The sequence below is a fragment of the Seriola dumerili genome, unplaced genomic scaffold (genome assembly GCF_002260705.1).
Source record: "Seriola dumerili isolate Sdu_G_001 unplaced genomic scaffold, Sdu_1.0 BDQW01000011.1, whole genome shotgun sequence".
Lineage (NCBI taxonomy): Eukaryota > Metazoa > Chordata > Actinopteri > Carangiformes > Carangidae > Seriola > Seriola dumerili.
The window spans coordinates 596690-617309 of NW_019174266.1; the positions used below are offsets into that span (position 1 = coordinate 596690).

At 43.6% G+C, this 20620-nt stretch overlaps 1 protein-coding gene across 9 annotated transcripts in view; it reads left to right on the forward strand.

Moving 5' to 3' along the window:
- madd (MAP kinase activating death domain) overlaps nucleotides 1–20620 on the forward strand; it is a 44844-nt gene that overhangs the window by 15956 nt on the left and 8268 nt on the right. For 2 of the 9 annotated variants that reach the window (XM_022747658.1, XM_022747683.1), the window contains exons 9-33: nucleotides 62–118; nucleotides 888–1060; nucleotides 1179–1414; nucleotides 1502–1658; nucleotides 1748–1851; nucleotides 1940–2145; nucleotides 2320–2573; nucleotides 2855–2994; nucleotides 4356–4457; nucleotides 6696–6755; nucleotides 10327–10435; nucleotides 10538–10724; nucleotides 11460–11610; nucleotides 11992–12195; nucleotides 13617–13667; nucleotides 15112–15215; nucleotides 15304–15387; nucleotides 16323–16481; nucleotides 16964–17084; nucleotides 18897–19017; nucleotides 19134–19239; nucleotides 19370–19480; nucleotides 19948–20055; nucleotides 20272–20436; nucleotides 20542–20614. In XM_022747658.1, the coding sequence (XP_022603379.1) occupies nucleotides 62–118; nucleotides 888–1060; nucleotides 1179–1414; nucleotides 1502–1658; nucleotides 1748–1851; nucleotides 1940–2145; nucleotides 2320–2573; nucleotides 2855–2994; nucleotides 4356–4457; nucleotides 6696–6755; nucleotides 10327–10435; nucleotides 10538–10724; nucleotides 11460–11610; nucleotides 11992–12195; nucleotides 13617–13667; nucleotides 15112–15215; nucleotides 15304–15387; nucleotides 16323–16481; nucleotides 16964–17084; nucleotides 18897–19017; nucleotides 19134–19239; nucleotides 19370–19480; nucleotides 19948–20055; nucleotides 20272–20436; nucleotides 20542–20614 (3343 nt within the window). Of the gene's footprint in view, nucleotides 1–61; nucleotides 119–887; nucleotides 1061–1178; nucleotides 1415–1501; nucleotides 1659–1747; nucleotides 1852–1939; nucleotides 2146–2319; nucleotides 2574–2854; nucleotides 2995–4355; nucleotides 4458–6695; nucleotides 6756–10326; nucleotides 10436–10537; nucleotides 10725–11459; nucleotides 11611–11991; nucleotides 12196–13616; nucleotides 13668–15111; nucleotides 15216–15303; nucleotides 15388–16322; nucleotides 16482–16963; nucleotides 17085–17942; nucleotides 18006–18896; nucleotides 19018–19133; nucleotides 19240–19369; nucleotides 19481–19947; nucleotides 20056–20271; nucleotides 20437–20541; nucleotides 20615–20620 lie in introns of all 9 variants that reach the window. The other 7 variants (XM_022747674.1, XM_022747697.1, XM_022747704.1 and 4 more) reach the window with 5 other exon arrangements.

The window sequence follows — 20620 nt, forward strand, 5'->3', positions numbered from 1 at the left end:
CGAAGTTGTCATTCCAGGCCTTCATGTGATTCTCCTCGCATCTCTCTTATCCCCTTCCTAGTGTCTGGTTAGGTTGACCGTGATCACCCAAAAGCAGATCTTCTCCTCTGAAAATAAGGTTACTCATTTCTCCTCCTGTGGAATGTGTAATGCCCCTGCACGGATATCTTCTCTCTCACATTGTTTTGCTTGTCACTACTACTTTGTCTCCTGTTCTCAAGACTTACAGTATAAAATGCATAACAGCGTCACAGAATGTTGCGGACCAGTCTTTTGATAAACTGCTTAGCTCTGGCTTGCGCATGACTGAATGTGCGTGCATCTATCTTGGCATCAGTGAGTGTTCTCGTAACCAAAACAAGATACGATGAAGCTAATCACTTTGACGAAAGTTAACATTCATCCAGACCCGGCAACTAAATGTTCCATTATGCTAAGCTAAACATTGACACTCGAGTCTGCAGCAGTCCCCTCAAAGCAAACCATGCATAGTGACTTACTTCCCTTGTGCTCTTCCTCTCCAAAAAAAACAGGACACGCCCACTACAGGCATCAACATGCACCAAACTGATCCCTCAGCTCCTGGAGATTATACCAGTGAAGTACGATTGTGAAATCAGTAAAACTTTGTCAAGTTGGATCATCCCATAATATCACCCCTTAAACCAGATGTTAACGTCCCCATTCTAGCAGTCAGTCACTTTGGTCCGACTTGTGTTTCCTCTTTAAGGAGGCCAAACAATTACATAATGTCCCACTGAGTGTAGAAATTGAAATTATTAACAAAATGTTGATGCCAATTGTGGGAGTGGTCCATCACAGCGCTGTGTCTTTGTGTTGAGATCCACTGCCACGGTTATAACTAGTGTCACTGTCGCTCGTTGTAGGCGTTGGCCAGCATGAGTTTGAACACCCAACCCATTCTGAACCTGGAGAAGTTCCAGGAAGGTCAGGAGATGCCTCTGCTCCCGCCCGGACGAGACAAAGCTTCGCCGTCCTCCACGGAGTTCAACCCCCTCATTTACGGCAACGACGTAGATTCGGTGGATGTGGCCACCAGGCAAGCCTCCATTGACTGTCGAGTTTTGTTTTTTTTCTGTGGCTCTGTTTGAGGAACCCTGAAGTCAAGTCGTACAACCTTTTTAAATGAAGAAATCTCACATCGTTTGTTCTTGCAGGGTTGCCATGGTGCGGTTCTTCAACTCGCCGAATGTTCTTCAGGGGTTCCAGATGCACACTCGCACCTTGCGCCTCTTCCCCCGGCCAGTGGTGGCTTTTCAGTCGACGTCCTTTCTGGCATCTCGGCCGCGGCGCTCCGGCTTTGCAGATAAACTTTCTCACACCCAGGCGGTGGAGTTCTACGGGGAGTGGGCTCTCAACCCCACCAACCTCGCCTTTCAGAGGATACATAACAGTAAGGCCCGTTCAAGATGGCTGCCGGTCAGTATACTTTACAGAGGAAGTTGAAGGCAGCATTATAAACATTAAAACTCTGTTTCAGATGTGTTTGACCCCTCCTTAATCGGAGACAAGCCCAAGTGGTACGCACACCAGCTCCAGCCAGTGGTTTACCGAGTGTATGATGGAAGCTCCCAGCTGGTTGAAGCTATGGCCGGTCCCTTGGAGGATGAGGGCAACGAATCTGACCCCACAGACAGGTAAAGAAAAAATTGAAGATATAACAATATAATTTAATCTGTGTTCAGTTAGGCAGCTCTTGGTAGTGAATTAATTCCTCTCGTTGCAGTGGCAGTGACAGCGAGGCGTACGACGACTCCAGCTCTTCCTACTCCTCACTCGGCGACCTCGTTAGCGAGATGATCCAAGGTGACATCCAGGGAGACACGCCGAGTAAGTTGTTGTTGTTCCGAGTCAAAGATGCACATTGACGATATTCCTGCCATTTTCCTCCTGGTAATACTTGACTTTGACGTCTCAGGCTTGGACCCTCCGACCCACGCTGCGCTGGGAGACGCTAGCGAGGTTGAGTTTCAAGACTTCCACGACTTCAGGGAAGGTCATGGCTCCGAGGGTCCGCCCAGTGGGGAAGGACCCGCCGAGCCCTCCGATGGACAACCCCTTCGCTCGAGCTCCAGCACGACCGCGAGCTCAAGTCCCAGTACAATCATCCAGGGAGTCAACAATGTGCGTGATCTTTCCAATCTTATTATTAATATTTATTCATTTATTTATAATCGAGTAATGCAGACTATTTCTAATAAATATTAAACTAAAGGAAAGAACAAACAACATTTAAGCGTCAAATTGAGCAGAAATTTACACGACTCCTGTTAATCTGCGCGCTCGTCCTTTTTTCAGGAGCCTGGGGAAGCACCTGAAATTGAAGCATCAGCAAGTGCTGCTTTACAGAACCCTGTCCCCGGACTGGGCAGTCAGCCATTCCTCAGGCCCACAGCTGATGCCGGCCTGGTGGACCCAGCCAACAAAAAACAGGAGTATGACAACCCATACTTTGAGCCTCAGTATGGCTTCCCCTCAGAGGATGACCCTGATGCAGAGGAGCAAGTGGAGTCATACACCCCTCGATTCAACCAGAACCTCAATGGCAACAAGTGTGTTAAACTTGTTCATCACTTGAATGAAAGCACTGTCATCATTCAAATGGGCTCTCTGACCAACCATGCAATGTCCTCTATCAAAACTGAGCATGTCAAATTACTCTCTCCATTCATGGTGGTCTTGAATCTGTGGTGGTGTGATGCTGTGATTATGGTGTGACTGCTTGAGTTTCCCATGTAGTTTGCATTTTCTATGTTTCTCTCTTTTTGCTTGTGTGTGTGTGTGTGTGTGTGTTTGTGACACACGCTAATGTCGTTTGGTGGTTTTTCTTCAGGGTACAGCGTCCGTTACGTCCCAGTAGCCTGAGGCTCCCGGGAGAGTCTGACGGGGAGGGAGACTCCCGCAACAGCTCGCCAAACTCCACCATCTCCAACAGCAGCAATGATGGATTCGGAGGACTCATGTCCTTCGCCAGTAAGAACATTTTGAATTTCGTTTTGGTTTCCTTTCAGCTAAGTCCGGGTTATATAACATGGAGAATGGGCTGAATTGTGCGGATGAGGATGAATCGGAGAACCAAAACCTAAAAAAAGCACTTGACAGACTGGATTGTTAAGGACATAACAGCCACCTTAAGCTTGAATCTGCCCCCTCACATATTCAAAACTGCCTTCAAATCCAGAGTGTGCAGTGAGTGTAGCTGTCCAGATGAGACTGAACATGATGTCGCCTTGATGAAGAATATTATTTCTGATTTTCTCTTTAGACTAGAAACAGAATTACTTGATTTTCTCTGAGGTGAAGAACTGAAAACTATAGACTGCGATGACAATAAAGCGGTCGTTCATACAACTTGCTAACACACACGAGAAGTAGATTTAATGTTGTTTTACTCTTTAAAGTGGCTATTCTATATTTTTATGATAACAATGGATCACAATGGATCACTCTTAGTGACGAACCCACAGAGATCCGTCATGTGACTTCCCCCCTCCCCCTGAGCTCTCTGGAGGGTTTTAGCATCTTTTAGCTCATTGTCTTGGCTTTCTGTTTTGGTTCACTGCTCTTATTGTGTAAATTAGGGCCAAAGCAGTCAGCTGTTTCTCAGGAAAAAGCTTCCTGAGACGCAGACAGACAGACGCGGCTAACATCCAGCTGGTGAACATGTTTGTTAGTATTTAGCAGATATTTGCTTCAGAGGTTAAAAGGGAGAGTAAATTCATCAGGTGAGGATTGTTTTCAGGTTGTCCATCTGGCCCAGTCTCGTGGACACAATATCTCTGAGACGCCTCGATGGAACCTCTTGAAATCTGGCAGAAACATTCACTAGGACTTAAGGATGAACTGATTCGATTTGGGGGGGGGGTTAAAGGTCAAAGGTCAAGGGCGTGGTGACCTCACAAAACACGGCTTTGGCCTTGTGAACGTAGCATCTCTGTAACGCCTCGAAGCAACGTCTTCAAATTTGGTAGAAACGTTCACTTGGACTCATGGACGAACTGATTAGACTTTGGTGGTCAAAGGTCAAAGGTCACGGTGACCTCAGAAAACAGTTTTTAGCCATTACTCAAATGTTTAATACTTTATACGACCCTGGATAAACAGGGATGTAGTCTGAGTGGCGGAGGGATACGACCACGAGGAGGTGATTCTAGTTTTATTGTAGATGTGGCCATTTATATATTTATTATTGGGTAATTTAAAAGTTCGTTTTTCCACAGCTGGGTCTGTTGCCCAGCTGAACAAAATTTATGTTGTAATTCCTTTTGGTTTTGCTTGATCGTTTAAGTTTTACGCCTGTTGTCTGATGATACGGTTCTCGCTCCCACCAACAGGCAACCTTTACAAGAACCACGGCACCAGTTTCAGCCTGTCCAACCTCGCCCTCCCCAACAAGGCGGCGAGGGAGAAGTCCACACCTTTCCCCAGCCTGAAAGGTAGGACGACGCAGTCTCACCGCTCTTACACCTGTTCACGTTCTCCTCATGAAGTTGGTGTTTCTTGTCGCTCAGTGTGGTGTCGAGGGCTGATAGGGAACAGCGTTATGAAATGTTTTGTTCAGAACGTACAGGTTACACTAACCCACTTTTCTAACCCACTCATTTAATATTTGATTTATTTTTCATCGCTGGCTTCATGTTTGCAGTCATGCACCTGTCTATTAGGACGTTTTTAAAGATATTTTAACGTACTAATTTATCACATCACTCAAATACTATGATTCTCATTTAATACACTCTCATAAAATCCTAACGATTAACAAACCGTAACTACTTTTAGATGTTTATATTTAAAAATAACTAATGTGCACATGTCTAAACAGAGCAGCTGATATTTTTATTCATTAACTTTAGTGTCTGTTCTTCTCTGCCTTTTTTTTGTTTGTTTTGTTTTCATTTCTTTTCTCTGTATTATCTTTTGGGATAAAAGAATATTTTGATTTTGATATTGAGGAAGAAATGGAGCAAGCAGGTTTGTAGAGCTGTTTTTTTTTTTTTAATGGCCCGACTTCCTCTCCTCCCTCTGGACTGCCAGTCAGATATGGCGCTATTTTAAAGGAGGATATTGAGGATATGTCAAGGTTTTTCTCTCAAGAGTCTAAACGGGAAAATCCACTCGAAAACAGACTTCAGATTTGTTTTGTTCTTCATTTGCAGAGATGAATTCATTTTTTTAAAAACCCCATTGGCCCGTGGTGTAGAAGCAGAACGTGCTCAGGTTTGTTTGAGTGGTTCGTATGAACATCGGTACAAACGTTGGATTTTTTGGAAGCAGATAAATGTGGCGAGGCAGGTGTCGGTCTTTTTCCGAATGAACTGCAGGATTTATAGTTTATGGGCGTCGGGCCTCGGATGTCAGATATCACCATGAATCCAACTGCGGTCGCAGCTGATGCTCATATTCGACTCATATTCGAGAGACGGTAAATTATTCACAGCGCAGACAAATCTTTCACGCTCTGCTGGAAGTTACAGGGAGTGAAACCGCACTTAGGAAACAGACTTATTAAAAAATGGAGAATATTTATGAAGTTTTCGAGACGCTGATATGAATTCTGTTCAGGCTGGATTTTCACTTTAACTGAGAGATAAAACAGGTGGAGCATGGTCATGTAACTCAATAGCTCCACTCCATGTGGAATAGCTGCCATAGAAAATGTTCTGTTCCTTTTGATTATGATGTGTTTTGTCTTTGTCGTTCAGATGACCCTGACAGCCCGGGTATGTTATGTCTGGTGTGGTAGTTTTTTGTTTTTTAGCCCCGCCCCCCCGCCCTGACTAGGCATTTCCTTATCCTTGAAGTGACCTACTCCTATCTTTCACCCTGTTTCTCAGCGTAGGATTAAACTAGAAGTCACCTTCTAATGTCCTTCATGCCTCCCCCTCTGTTCCTTTGCCATTCCTCTCTGTGTGACTGGTGGGAGTCTTTTTGATGCGTTACGATGCACACACACACACATATAAAGTCAAAGGTTATTGGTGTGGCATCTGCACGTCCTTAGTACCGCAGAAGGATGTTCAGTCCTTTTTTATTTGTTGTTTTTTAAACTGCATTGACATAATTAATGAGTGAATGTGTGGCGTCCAGAGTTTATTTCCCACCTGCCTCCCGACTCTCATGTGTTTTGTCCTGCTTGCTTGTTTTGGTGGCTTCCATTGTTGAGTGTTTCCCTTTTCTCTTTTTTCAAGGTCACTGACTATTTTTTACTTTTTTAACAAAAACAGTGACGAAACTTTGAAGTTCACAGATTTTTTTCTCTTTATCATGATTTATATATTTTTTTTGTTGTTGTTTTTTTGTGCTCAAAACACGATTTCATGCTCAAATCCTAAAGACAAGGCCTCCAGTCATCGTGCAGATTTCCATTCCCATCGTTGAACTGGATTATTCACGGGCTCCTGTGTTTACAGGAACGTATGAGCTGTACACAGCCAAACACGTGCACTGTCAGGGTTGACGCCATCATCAGTACATATTGTATTTTTGTCTTTTCTGTCGGTCCTTTTTTTTTTTTTTTTTCTTCTTTACTTTTTGTATTTTTCTTTCTCTGTTTCGGCGCCATGTTGAGTGTGCATGTGTGTGTTATGGGTTGATGTTCAGACTGGTTGTGTCTGGGCCGGTGTCCCTCTCTCTGTCCACCTTTTCGCGGCACTAATTCTGGGTTTTGTGTGCAGTATTTGGGCTAAATTCTCTAATGGAGATTATTACTGAGGCCGGCCCGGGGAGCGGAGAAGGTGGGTTCTGCCCTTTTTATCGAGTGAGCTGCATGCTTCTCCAAGCCAGTCAACTACATCTCCCAGCATCCCCCCTGCCCCACCTCTTGTCTTTCCTCATTCCAGTCACCGTGTGTGTCATCGAAGGTCCAGTTGGAGCATTGAGTCTGTTGTTTCACCACGCCGCCATTCATAGTGACTGTTCCCTTTCCTCAGACTAACTGTCGCTTCACTCCACAGTATGTTTAGCTTTATTTATTGAACCAGGTAAAACTAGATCCCACATCAGAAATCACAGGAAAATGTGAAACAACACATTACGCAAGAAATAACCGCAGGGAAGCAAATGAAGCACAAGACGTAGAGGAGGATGTCGGAGTTGAAGGAGAAGAATAGAATAGACTCGGCTAATCTACCCACATCCATTGTTTGTCATTGTGTTCTTGTCTCGTGTGCTCCCACAGAGTACGAATGGGGTTGGGCCTAATCAAGCTTTAATTGTGCTGTGCACAATGAGCTGTGACTACAGTGAAATTATGCAAATTCTGAATCTAAACTGATGAAAATCATTATTTTATTATAAGCGAAGTTCAGGCGCTTTTTTACCAGGAAAGATTCTGGTTGTGATGATAATGGCAGCACCACAGACGACATCCTCCAGAACCGTCACACTGTCAAACCAGCGCCTCTCTGACACTGAACATTTGAACCTTCATGAAGGAGGATTTATTGCGGCGCTGTTGGATTATACTGCATTAGTTTCAGCTCCAACAGTTTGTCTGTTTGGAAAGGAGTTCGTCAGGTGGGGTTGGGGGAACTCGGGCTGTCACTGTTGGAGAGCTGCTCTGGGTAGTTTATATAATTACAACAGTACTGCAGAGTAATATGGAAAATAGACTCTGTTTTACTCTGTTATTTCACTTTCATAAAACATGTCTCTTCTCTCGCACTCTGGGATTTGATGCAGGGTTTTATCTCTGGTGTCATATCCACAAGGTAGCAGCACATTTATTTTCTTATTACTGTTAGACACAGACGACGTTATGAAACCACAGAGGGGAAACTCGTTTGGTTAACAGAAGAGACACAAGTCAGGCAGCTCACAGCAACAGATTTAAATATTCTATATTAATACAATGCACTTAGTTTCAGGAGCAGTAATACAAGAACTAAATATATGATAAAACTAACAAGAATAGAATACAGACATAACAAACAAAGCAGAAAACACGACCTGTATCTCAGGAAATGGGTTTTATGTATTTCATGTCATTCCAAACGCTTCACAGCTGTGGAAGCAGAAGACCTTCCTAATGGTTGTATGGATCATTTTGTGCATCGTAAACGGGTCACTGTGTTTCTCTGCACATCAAAAACCCATCTCACCGAACGACCGTGCAAACATTACCAAAAGTAGTTACCCGGCCCTCGGCCGCAGAGCGACGCGCGTCCGTCTGCAGCGCTTCCACCGTCGTGTAACGGCGGCGGTCCCATTATAAAATCGATGAGGTCGGCCGGCTGAGATGGAAGCTCAGGTTGGAACAGTTAATTTAGGGTTTTTCTCCCTAAAAAAAAAAAAAGACAGAGTTGTCCGTCTCCTTCTCGTGACGCCTCGAGACGACTCCTTATTCTGCAGAAACCTTCGCTTGGAGTCGAGGATGAATTGATGGTGATTTTTGCGATCAAAGGTCAAAGTTCAAGGTCACTGTGAACATGTTTTTTTGGCCGTTGCTCAAGATTATTATGACAACAATTTAACACAAATGTCTAAGTGCTGACATTTTATATCAAAGGTCAACGACGCTGTGACATCATGGTGGCCATTATTCGCTGCTGTTGTGACCATGTTTCCTGCAGCTTGCCTGGTTGGTGGAGACATGCGTTCCCCCCCGTGAGGTGGTAATTCTGCTGTTTTAGCTTTTCAGATTGGCTTCACCACCATCTCTCCGCTGTTACTCGGGACAACAAATCATAAGGTCCAGGACAATACGATAAACCTCAGGGCTCCTCAGACTCTGTAAAAAGCAGGTAAAAGGTGGGATGAAGCCGCGACCTGCAGGCCGGGCCACTAAATAAATAGATGACGCCCCCAGCCACAGACTCCGCTGGAGTGACATCACTTTTTCGAATAGATCATAACAGCTATGCTTTATTGATTTTCCAGATAAAACATGCTGGAAAAATTCTGCGTAAGTGTTGGTACTGGGAATCAAACCTCATTTCTTGTCCCAGTGACACTGCAGCCGCAGTAATAAACAACAGATCCCCACTGTCACATAAAACTGACAGTAAATCAGCCTGAAAGAGGAAAATGAAAAAATTCGGATCAGAAAAGCTGCTCTGTCGTCTTGTAGGAGGACGTTCCCCCTTCCTCCTCTCACGCCTTAGAAATACAATCAGCAAGAAACAAAATGGAGAAATCGGAGCATCGGTTGGATTTCAGGCACGTCTGAAACGTTGGTCAGCTGATTTCCAACATTTATAAACTGCAGTGAGCTTTTACTTATTTAATATATATATATTATATTATTATAGGTGTGACATATCTCTGATATAAAACAACTTCGCTGCAGAACTGACACCATATTTTCCAGTGTGAGTTAACACACAATACACGTGATTAATGAAAACATCCAGCGTCTCTGAGATGCTGGAATATGGAACATCTTAGATTATTAAGTTAAAAAACAGGAGCCGTAATGACCAGTGTCATTAAATGCTGAACTCAAATAGATTGGTCTGGGTCAAGTCTCATACTTCATTTATTTTTATATAATATATATATATATACACACACATATATGAGTCAATTGAATGAGTAAAGAAATAGATTTTCATAAATGTTTTGAGCCTCTTTAATTATTAGATTATAATAAAATGATTGACCCAACCCCAGCTGCAGACGCCGAGCAGCAGAGAATTAAAAAGAATCGGCCTGTGACCTTGAACCGCAGCTCGTCGTCCTCTCCATCCACTCATCTCTTTCTTTTCTCTCATGCATGATCTCACTCATGTAGCTGCTGTACAGACTGTCCTCTGTCTGACCTCACATCTCTGTGCTGCTAATGTGTGATGCCACCACCAAGAGCACCATTTGGACTCGTGTGTGTGTGTGTGTGTGCGTGTGTGTGTGTGCGTGCGTGCGTGCGTGCGTGCGTGCGTGTGTGTGCGTGCGTGCGTGTGTGTGTGCGTGCGTGCGTGCGTGTGTGCGTGCGTGCGTGCACCACGTCCCAGTTTGATTTGTCCTTCACCTCAGTAATAGACTCTAGCAGTTGCAGTAATCTGTGTGTTCAGCAGTAGATAACCTTCAGTAGATTCCAGGTGTGTGTGTGTGTGTGTGTGTGTGTGTGTGTGTGTGTGTGTGTGTGTGTGTGTGTGTGTGTGTGTGTGCTTCACAAAGTGATGGAAGCTGCTTTAATTTTCTATTTGATGTAGTAGCTTTTAAAACAACCTGTCCTGGTCTCCAGTTCCTGATGAGCCTGATGTGCCTCTGTGTGTGTCCAGTAGTTGACAGTGTTTGTTTTGATGTGGTTTGGTTTTCCTGGTCTGGGGCCTGTGTTCAGAAACCTCATGGTCGTGGTTTTCCTTCCAGGCGCACGTGCACCGCGAGCGCTTGTGGACCAGAAGTCGTCGGTGATCAAGCACAGTCCGACGGTGAAGAGAGAATCTCCCTCTCCTCAGGGTCGAGTCAACAACACAAGGTATATTACAACACATTTCATTATGCTGTGTTTGTCGGGGTCAAAGGTCATGACTGTAGCCTGGTGTTGTGAGTACAACTGAAACTGTCGACTTGTTCTCAGTGAGAATCAGCAGTTCTTGAAGGAGGTGGTGCAGAGTGTTCTGGACGGTCAGGGAGTCGGCTGGCTCAACATGAAAAAGGTTCGCCGCCTGCTGGAGAACGAGCAGCTTCGTGTCTTTGTGCTGAGTAAGCTGAACAGAGCCATCCAGTCGGAGGAGGACGCCCGACAGGAGATCATACGTGACGTGGTGAGAATGGCGTGAAATGCACATTAACAATGTCAGCAACAGTAAGGGGAACTCGCACATTAAGGACAGTTCATCAAAAGGCAAATCAAACATTGAGAAAATAAAATAAAAATATGCAAAAATTGAAAAATTAGTATCAGTCAGTCAAACTTTATTTGTACAGCAGTTTTCATACAGGTTAGTGCAGCTCAAAGAGCTTCACAGACGACTGATGAGCTCAAAAGAAAAGGACAAATCAAGTCAATAAAATAGATTTAAAAAGCTCTAGAAAAGAAAAAAAAAAAAGATCATCCCCAAGTTTTTGCTCGCTGGTTCAGTTCGAGTCCAAAGGAATTAAATTATGTGACCAGTTTCTCTCTTTAGAGTCAATATTTAGAATTTCAGATCCGTCCCGGTCGAGCTGTGAAAAGTTTTGAGACATCCAGACATTAATATCTAAAATACATTTAAAAAGGGAATCGATTGGTCTTGTGTCATCAGGATGATGACGTCACTGAGGGGGGGACATGTATAGATTCAAATAGAAAAATGCATATAAAAGTAGAAAGTAGTAATCTTATACAAGCCTGCAGCAAAGAAGATAAAAGTCAGGCGGGGACGCTGAGGAAGGGAGGTTGTATCAGCAGATACAGGTTCTTCAAAATACAATTTAAGATGTCTGTAAAGAGAAGGAAAAGGACGCCGTCGATGCGTCTCGTTGAAATCGTAACCCTTGTTGCGTTGTCGTGTCTGCAGGAGGTGAGCAGGAAGGTGTACAAAGGCATGCTGGACATCTTGAAGTGCACGGTTTCCAGTCTGGAGCACTCGTACACCAACGCAGGCCTCGGAGGGATGGCCAGTGTCTTCAGCTTGTTGGAAATAGCGCGCACGCACTATCAAACCAAAGGTACGTCACATGGGTTCAGCGCAGGAATGCATCAGTCTCAAGCTGGATTGTGTGATTTTCTTTTTATTTTGGAGGTTGATTTTTTTTTTTATAATTGCATCATCTTATTCTTTAAGACTTTTCTTGCTGAGAAGCGTAACGGCAGCGAGCCTCTGCTACTAACACTTGTTCATGTCTTTGCATTGTGTTTATATGAAGCTTAAAGCTGCATGCAAGACTCAAAACATTAACAGTAATTGTAAAGTTTAGATTTCCTCACTGTTTTTCCTCCTTTGTCTAACGCTGTGAACTCTCTCCCAGTTTAAACCTCCTCACGTTTTCTTTGTACCTGTAACTCTGATGAACTCTGTCTCTGGCCCCTTAATGTTGGTAACTTGGTAGACCCAGAAAAACGCAAGCGAAGCCCCACAGACAGTGCTGGCAGCCCAGGGAGTAAAGAGAGTCCTTCTGGTCGTATGGAGACCGCCAGACCTCAGGGCCTCCTGAATATTCCCCACCTGCAGCTGCCGCACCACACAACGGGCAAAGGAGCCCGCCATTTTGATACCCGGAGTCTGAACGAGGAGAACTTTATTGCCTCGATTGGTGTGTACACCACTCCAGCCCCGGTTGCATGTGCACTGTGAGACCCCCCCCCCGTCCCCGCCCTAGCAAGCTCACATGAACCTTGATTCCAGTCTCCCACCCACTCCTCCTCCGCCGCGTCTCCAGGGGGTTTCCAACCCAGCCCCTCACTTGTCCCAGACAGATTCTTACAGGTGTTGAAATATTCCACACACTTTGGCGTGACAGCAACAACAACAACGACGGCTCTGTGAAAATTCACTCCTCGGATCTTCTCCAAAAGACTGAAGTTGTGTTTCTGTGTCTAAAAATGAAAAACCTAAATTCAGAATTGGTTTAAAATCTTCCCGTCGTAGATTTGAAGCCGCCCCTTGAAAAGTGTCTGGAATATTTCCCTGTCTTTCAGCCTGGACTGCGTGTGTTTGTCTCCCCTTCCTCAAACATCTGTGCCCCCTGTTTGCCTCCTCCCTGGAGTTCTGTTGTCAGCCTCTTAGCACCTTGAATGCATGTCTTTGTTTTGGTCTTACCAACACCTAAATCTGCAGTAGTGGACGAGGGAGAACCGGAGGTATGCGCATTGACAGTCAAATCGGCGCTTGTCTGTGCCTTTACTGCAGGTTTTCTGCGAGGCGTGCTCTAGAAAATGGCAGCTCCTTTGCTCTCAGCATGGAGGGTGGAAGCATCACTCCCCAGTAAACAGTCCCAGTAAACAGACAAATTCCACCACAGGAAGTGTTTTTCTATTGGTCGCCAAAGATCCAATTGGCTTAGAAAGTGCTTTACACAATCACTTAATTTTCTGAGAATGACTCTGGGTCTGTGTACGGGGGACACGTTCAGTCAGCCACCCCGACACCTCTCCTACCCGCACCCCTTTTTCTTCCTGTTAGAAGTTGCACCTTCAATTCTACAGAATGCTGTGAGACTTGCAAAACCCCCCCGCTTCAGCAACCGCTCCATTTCACCTGCTGGCTAGTCGGCCTCTCGACCCCACCCCCCCCACCCCCCTCATCCCATGCTCTTTTTTTCCCCGGATCAGAGCCACCTCTCTCTCCCTCTCACCTTTGCTCTGGAGAGCCAGACAAATGCAGTCGATGAAACCGGAGCCAAAGCTGGTTCTGACGTCACTGTGTGGCTCTCCAGGACTTTGGGCCGGGAGCTCCGGGTGTGTTGTAATGTTACCTTAGTAGCTGGATCCAATTTAACAACAAAATACTTCTTCTTCTTCTTTTCCTTTGTTTCTGTTTAATTCATGTCGTCCAGATTAAAGCGCAGCTACATGCAAACATTACAAAACACCTTCATTCAGTAATGACAGATTTCTCGATGCTTATTTTGTTTTTGTTTTGATTTTAATGCTCATCCACCATACATGCCTTTTCAACCAGCTCTCTGACTCTCTCTCTGTCTTTCTCTCCTTGCTTGCAATGCATCTTGGGTAGAATTGTGGAGCAAGCACCAGGATAAGCAAAAAGCTATGGAAAAACCACAGAGTAAGACACTTTTCACACACCAAAAAAAGAAAAGAAAAAAAAAAAAAGAAATCTTGGGGTGCTGTTGACCTTTTTCCACCCCCCTCCTTCTCTTCGCCTTTTCAAACTTTTCAAACTTTATACATGAATAAGTGAAAATGAATGCTCCTTATAAGCATGTCAGAATGGATAACTGAAAAACAGAAATGTGCTTATACTTATTATGTGCTACAAATGACATGTGACATCGAGGTAATGAGAATATATTCTGCTGATCTGATGTTTCTAGTTTTTAAACACAGCACACACACACACACACACACACACACACACACACACACACACACACACACACACACGACACTGGATTCATCACCTGCAGTAGTGTCGGTGCAGAACTTCTCCCACACACAGCGCTGTGAGAAATGACACCGTTGTTTTAAAAACATGTGTTTAATGAAGACTTGAGGGTCTCGGTTTGTTACAGTTCTTTCTGACTACAGTACGGCTTCACTATAATACAGTATGTAATGAAATCACATGATTTAGTTTTACACAACACGGGGTCCGTGATATAGAAAAGAGGGAATTTAATGTTCTAGTTTAAGCTCAAGCAATATGTCATTTTATTTTCCAGTGTGTTTCTTTGTTTTTATTTGCATCAGGATGAACAGAAGTGAATACCTGCTGCCCTTCCTGCTCTTTTTAACTGTATTTTTTCCAGTTTCAAGTGGTTTGCTGTGAATAAATTGTGTATTTACGGTCAATATTCCACAGTCGTTGGCGCATTTTAAAGGTTTTATAAAATGTTTTCCAAAACTTAAAGCGTCACAAGAAAAAAACAAAAAACAAAAAAAAAAACCCAAACAAACTGAAAAACCAGGAAGTGTCAGGATCATCTACTGGCCGGTGATAAATAACACTTGAAACAGAAAATGCCTCCTTTACCGTCCATCAGTTTGTCTGCATGCCTAACTGCCTGTGTCTGTTGTTTCTGGTGTAACTTGGGCAACATTTGCAGCATTGACTTGAGAATTAATGTCACGCTCGTGCAGTTTCTTTGTTTCTTTCATTTGAAACTTTTTTTCCCCCCAATATTTACCGCACTCTCTGCTTGCCCCTGTGTCACTTCTCTGTCTGTTACTGAACTCGGTCAAATCACCGGCACTGGAAACAGAAAGTTGTGAGAGAGAGAGAGAGAGAATAAAATGTGTAAGATGTTGTTAGTCACGCTGTATTATTTTTAAACTTAGAGGCAACATGCCGAAATCATTTCACCGACTGGGATAAGGTAGTGTTATACTCCTGTGCTTTGCTGCGAGATGGAGGCTTTTGGCGCTGTAGACGGAGGTAGCGTCAGTGTTGCTGTGCTGCTGTGGCTGTGAGTGAGGCGACGCGGTGAGGTAAGAGGGTTTGGTCGTCGTGTTCGTGGGAAAACACGCTGAGCATCACGTGTGTCCCGCAGGGTCTGAGGGAGCGAAGCAGCAGCGCCCCCAGGTGACCGACGCAGAGGAGAAGAAGTCACAGATCAGTGCTGACAGTGGCCTCAGCGTCACATCTGGATCTCAGGTTTGTTCATGGAGCATTTTGATGTTTTTAATGTGCTGCGAATAACTCATATCAAGCTGCGCACACACTCTTCTTTTCCCTTCTGCAGAAGAGCGACACGGAGTCCGTCACGAGCTCGGAGCCACCGATCCTGACGAGAAGCACCAGCCAGGACTCGGAGGCCAGCACAGTGGTAGGGCCCGGCCAACTCAGACACCGCACCTTGTTTCTGTCTGTTCCAGATACAAAATAAATCACGATATGAACCGTAAGATCATTTTGGTCCAGACCATTCAAGTCCCGTGACTTCAAAATCTGATTTTTAAAAACAAAAACATGTTTAGTTTATTGTTTTCAGCGTGTTGGACAAATAATTGAACAAGCTCCTCGATGGAAAACGTCATGAGGTCGAGGAACGATGGAACCTGGATGATAAATCCTCATTTCATCACCACAAAAACAAAACAAACAGGATTTAAATGTTGAAATAAAACATGAAAGAAAAATACAAATAGAGAAAGTTCAGCCACTAAAATGATAATTAAATAGAAATAAGGAAGTGATCAGTGGATCAGGATTAATTATATAGGCGCTTTTGACATTTCTACAGTTTCAGTTTTAGTGTTTTCCACTATGAGAGTGGATTAAGTGAAACAGCATTTATGTTTAGACTAAAGGTTTTAGTTATGATGATGATATTAACTATAAATTCAATATATTTGTTTTTCATCACGACTTCTAACTGGATTTAAAGAGAGTAAATCTATATTTATGGATTTGCATCAAACATAAAACCGTTCCTCTGTTGTTTCTACATTTACGTGGTTCTGCCGTGGGGTCAAACGACAACGCGGCGTCGCTTTTAAATGGTGCTACGGCGAGGAATCGTGGGACGGCATTCTCTCCTTTCCTTTCCTTAAGGAAGCTCCGGTGTTTCCTTTGCTCAAGGAGATGAGATAGGAAGCACTGAAGCTTCCATGAAGTGTAAAAAAAAAATCACAATTTCAACTAATGGCTGGATCAGGCTGATCGACAGAAACATACATGTGGTGTATTAGCTGCTTTTACACAAAACCCAACCCTCTGCTCTGGAGTCGCTCTCACACCTGGATGGTTTTTATGTTTCAGATCAGCAACAGCTCTGGAGAAACTCTGGGAGCCGACAGCGACCTGAGCAGCACCGCGGGAGACGGCCTCGGCGGGAGAACCGCTCCTCATCTCAATCAGTCCAGGGGAACTCTGTCTGACAGCGAGATTGAAACCAACCCAGCCACCAGCTCAGTGTTTGTAAGTAGAGTTACACAGTTCTCAGTTGAGATTGTCATTTATTCATTTGGATTTATGAAGTCGGGAGCTAATTAAAAAGCTCCACAGGAGTTGATGGGATGTCGGGCTTCCTGTGTGTACCAGAAGAAACGAAGGAAGAGAAGCTGAAAATGAGAGAAAAACTTTGATGTCCTGGGAAAAAGTTTTTCTTTTGCCAAGTTTTAATTGTGGTGTTTTTAAAGCGGGAGAGCGCCTTAAATGTGGGAAACTGTTCACGTGATGCTGCGATCCAAACGGGGCCGAGAACAGACGCATCAACACACAATATATGAAACTGCACACGGGTCGTTATTCTTCTTTAATTAAACATTTGTATTTCTGTTTTAACTCCCTCCGCTGTCCGTCCCATTCACTCGGACTCAAGGATGAGATGCGACCACGAGGAGGAGATCCTAGTCGGGTCATTGTTCTTCCTGTAACGCGACCTTATCCTGTCTCCTCAGGGAAAGACCCACACTCTGAAACCAGGTGTGAAAGATCACGTACCTGCCATGGCCAAGGGGCCGCCAGCGCAGCCCATGGAGGACATCAGTATGAGGATTTACCTTTGCGAAGGCCTGCTGGGTAAGTTCTGCCGCTCCGGATTTAATACCTTCAATAAAACATTTCCTTCCTTCCTTCATTTCCTGTTTTTAGAAACACTCCAGAGTTTCTGTCACTGTAAACTGTCCTGCGTTGCTTTACTAACATCATCTTTGTGCCTCAAAGAAAATCTTATGAACCAAGCAGCTTAGTAAAAGGTTCTTAAAGGTAAACGTAGTAAAGTGAAGACGAGAGTCGTGATCTGTGGGATTTTAATTTCACTCAGAACAACTTGTAATGTTCCCGCAGTGAACTCTCTCACTAATGGCGGAAAGATATTTTTAAGAAAAGCAGAAGTCAGGACATGTGACGACAGAGAAGTGGTGAAATGTTTAAACATTTTATTGTGAAATAATTGTTAAAAAGGGAGAGGTTACATCCTGATGTGAATTAACTCTAAATAGAAACAGGAAGTTGTGTTCACTGCTGCTCGTCGGCCAGGTTTGGCTAAAGTTAATTTTTAAAATATGTAATTAAGGTGTGTGTTAAATGATTGTAACTGGAATTTAATTGTAATTGTATGTTTAACCAAGTCAAACTACAGTCTTTAAATATGTAAAACCAATAAGGACCTGTGGTTGTTTTCTCATCTGCTCGACTGTGCTAATCATTTATTCTCTTAAAAATGATCCTGAGTGTAATATCGAACCTCACGGTTTAAACAGTGAGTAAAAGACGGCGGCACGTCCTTGTTTGTCCCGGTTCTTGTTCCTGTGGTTCTCCGCTCTCTGCTCTTGTTTTTTTAACATTAAACCCACTCACCTCTTCGCCCTAACCCCCCCCCCCCCGCTCTCGCTGCTTCTCTTCCCTCCCGCTGCTCCTCCTGGGAAATTTTTCCAGGCCGCGATAAGAGCTCCGTTTGGGATCAACTAGAGGATGCTGCCATGGAAACCTTTTCTCTAAGTAGGGGCTAATCTCTTGCCTTTGCCCTTTTTCCTCTGTGTGTGTGTGTGTGTGTGTGTGTGTGTGTGTGTGTGTGTGTGTGTGTGTGTGTGAAGTGTATCTATTGTTCGTCCGGACTCGCTCTGTGTTTAATCTTTCATGTGATGTGATGTGGGTTTTTTCCTGTCTGTGGCTGAGCTGCACATCTGTGGTGTTTCTTAACGTGAGATAAAGGTGGGAAATACGAGCGCTCCTTTCCCCTCAGCGTCGGATCAAAGACGACAAAATGTGTGAAATTTCCATTTGCTTTATTTTTACTTTTCCGCTCAACACCCACGTTTCATTTCAACTTTCACGTTGGATTAAAGTCGTGACATTTCACGGGTTTGCATATTGGATGAGCGCGTGTTGCCTTCAAGTGCTGTCAGAAATGTAATTATGAGGCGAGCACACTCAAATGAGCCACCAGCTGTTAAATAAGATTGGGAAATGTCAAGATTTCCAATTAGTTTCTCATGATAGTGATAAGAGTGGGGAAAAATTTATAATGAATGAATTATATTTCATTCCTATTTCAACCTGTGAAAATTATTATTATTTTTTTATTTTTTTATTTTTAATCCTTAAAGTTGTTATGCATTTTTATTTTTATGGTTTCAATAATTTTGTGGCTTTTTGCAGCTTTATTTCTAAATAAATTCAAACATCAGCCGATAAAATAAGAGTTAGAAATAAAAAAAATATAACTTTGATTAACTGATTGTGCCCATAGTAATTTATCTTTTTATAATAACTTACAGAAGTCAAGTCGGTCACTGTGTGTGTGTCAGAGAGAGTGTGACTGTGTTTGAGTGGATGAGCTGTGTCGGTTAAACTCTGGGAGCTTCATGTGCGCTGTGCACCTGTGTTCAGGTAAGGAGCGCTCCACTCTGTGGGACCAGGTGCAGTTCTGGGAGGACGCCTACTTAGATGCCGTGATGTTGGAGCGCGAGGGCATGGGGATGGACCAGGGACCCCAGGAGATGATCGAAAGGTTCAACACGGCCGACGTTTTACTCTGTTTCTTTTGCTAAAAATGAGTTTCATGGCTGTGCAGCATCATCTGATTCATGAGCCTCCCCTGGACTATTAATATTTGCTTGTCAACAGATACCTGTCGCTGGGAGATCACGACCGGAAGCGTCTGGAGGACGATGAGGACCGACTCCTGGCCACCCTGCTGCACAATATGATTGCATACATGCTAATGATGAAAGTAGGGAGCCCCTGTTTGTTATTTAAAATCACACAAGAGTCAAATCACTGACTTCATGCTGCATGTTTGACTTTTTTACTCCCATGTGGCTTTTAGTTTGTTTTTAAATTTCCCTTGAATGTTTGTTCAGGTGAACAAAAATGACATCAGGAAGAAAGTGCGGCGCTTGATGGGGAAGTCCCACATCGGCCTCACGTACAGCCAAGAGATCAACGAGATACTGGACAAACTGGCTAACATGGTGAATATCTGTCCTTTTGTTTCATTCAGTTCATTCAGCTGCTAACGTTTCATTTCACAGGTCTGTAAATTCACATTATTTTACAAATAATATCCGTAGAAGTTTCCTGAAAAGAACCGTTTTAATTTGGTTCAGTTTATACGTAAAACTACGGAGGTGTAACTCATCCTCTGTGTTTTAATATATATAATATATAATAATAATAATTTTATTCTGAAAAACTGGATTTTTTTTAAGTGAATATGTTTTACTTCTGTATAAAACGTAGAGATCAGTCAGTTTATTGGATTTGCTTTCTTGAGTAATCAATAATAAACAGCCTGAGAACTTTGTCTCCATTTGTTCTGTAATGTAGGAACCAGAGCAGATCTTTACAGGAGACTTTTAAGAGATTATTATGAAATAAAAACATCATTGTTCAGCTATTATACATGTTTGTAATTGTTTGTATTGCGCTGTGTTTTCAGAACGGCCGTGAGCTGTCCATCAGGCCCAGTGGAAGCCGTCACATCAAGAAGCAAACCTTTGTTGTTCACGCCGGCACTGATACCACAGGAGACATCTTTTTCATGGAGGTAGGAGGGAAAAGTCTTGAACACATTACAAGTTAAGAATGGAGCTCACAAAATAATGAATGAACTCAGTGTAGAAAGAGTACAAGAACACTTGTACGAGCCTTTCCACATTAAAAGTCTTCCTGCCGTCCCTTCTAAGTAGGCTTTTAATTTGAAAAACATGAATGAATTAGAGTTTTACAACTAAGATTACAACTTAACTCCTCGTCGTTTCAGGTCTGTGACGACTGCATCGTCCTGCGCAGCAACATCGGCACAGTTTACGAGCGCTGGTGGTACGAGAAGCTCATCAACATGACGTACTGCCCCAAGACCAAGGTCCTGTGTCTCTGGAGACGCAACGGCCAAGAGACGCAGCTCAACAAGTTCTATACCAAAAAGGTGAGAGACTGCACCTGAACGCGTCCTGTACTTTTATTTCAGCATAAGAAAACACTGGTTAATAATTAAAATGACTTTCCCTCTTCTTCTTTTTCTCCCCTCCAGTGTCGTGAACTGTATTACTGTGTTAAAGACAGTATGGAAAGAGCTGCAGCAAGACAGCAAAGCATTAAACCAGGTATGG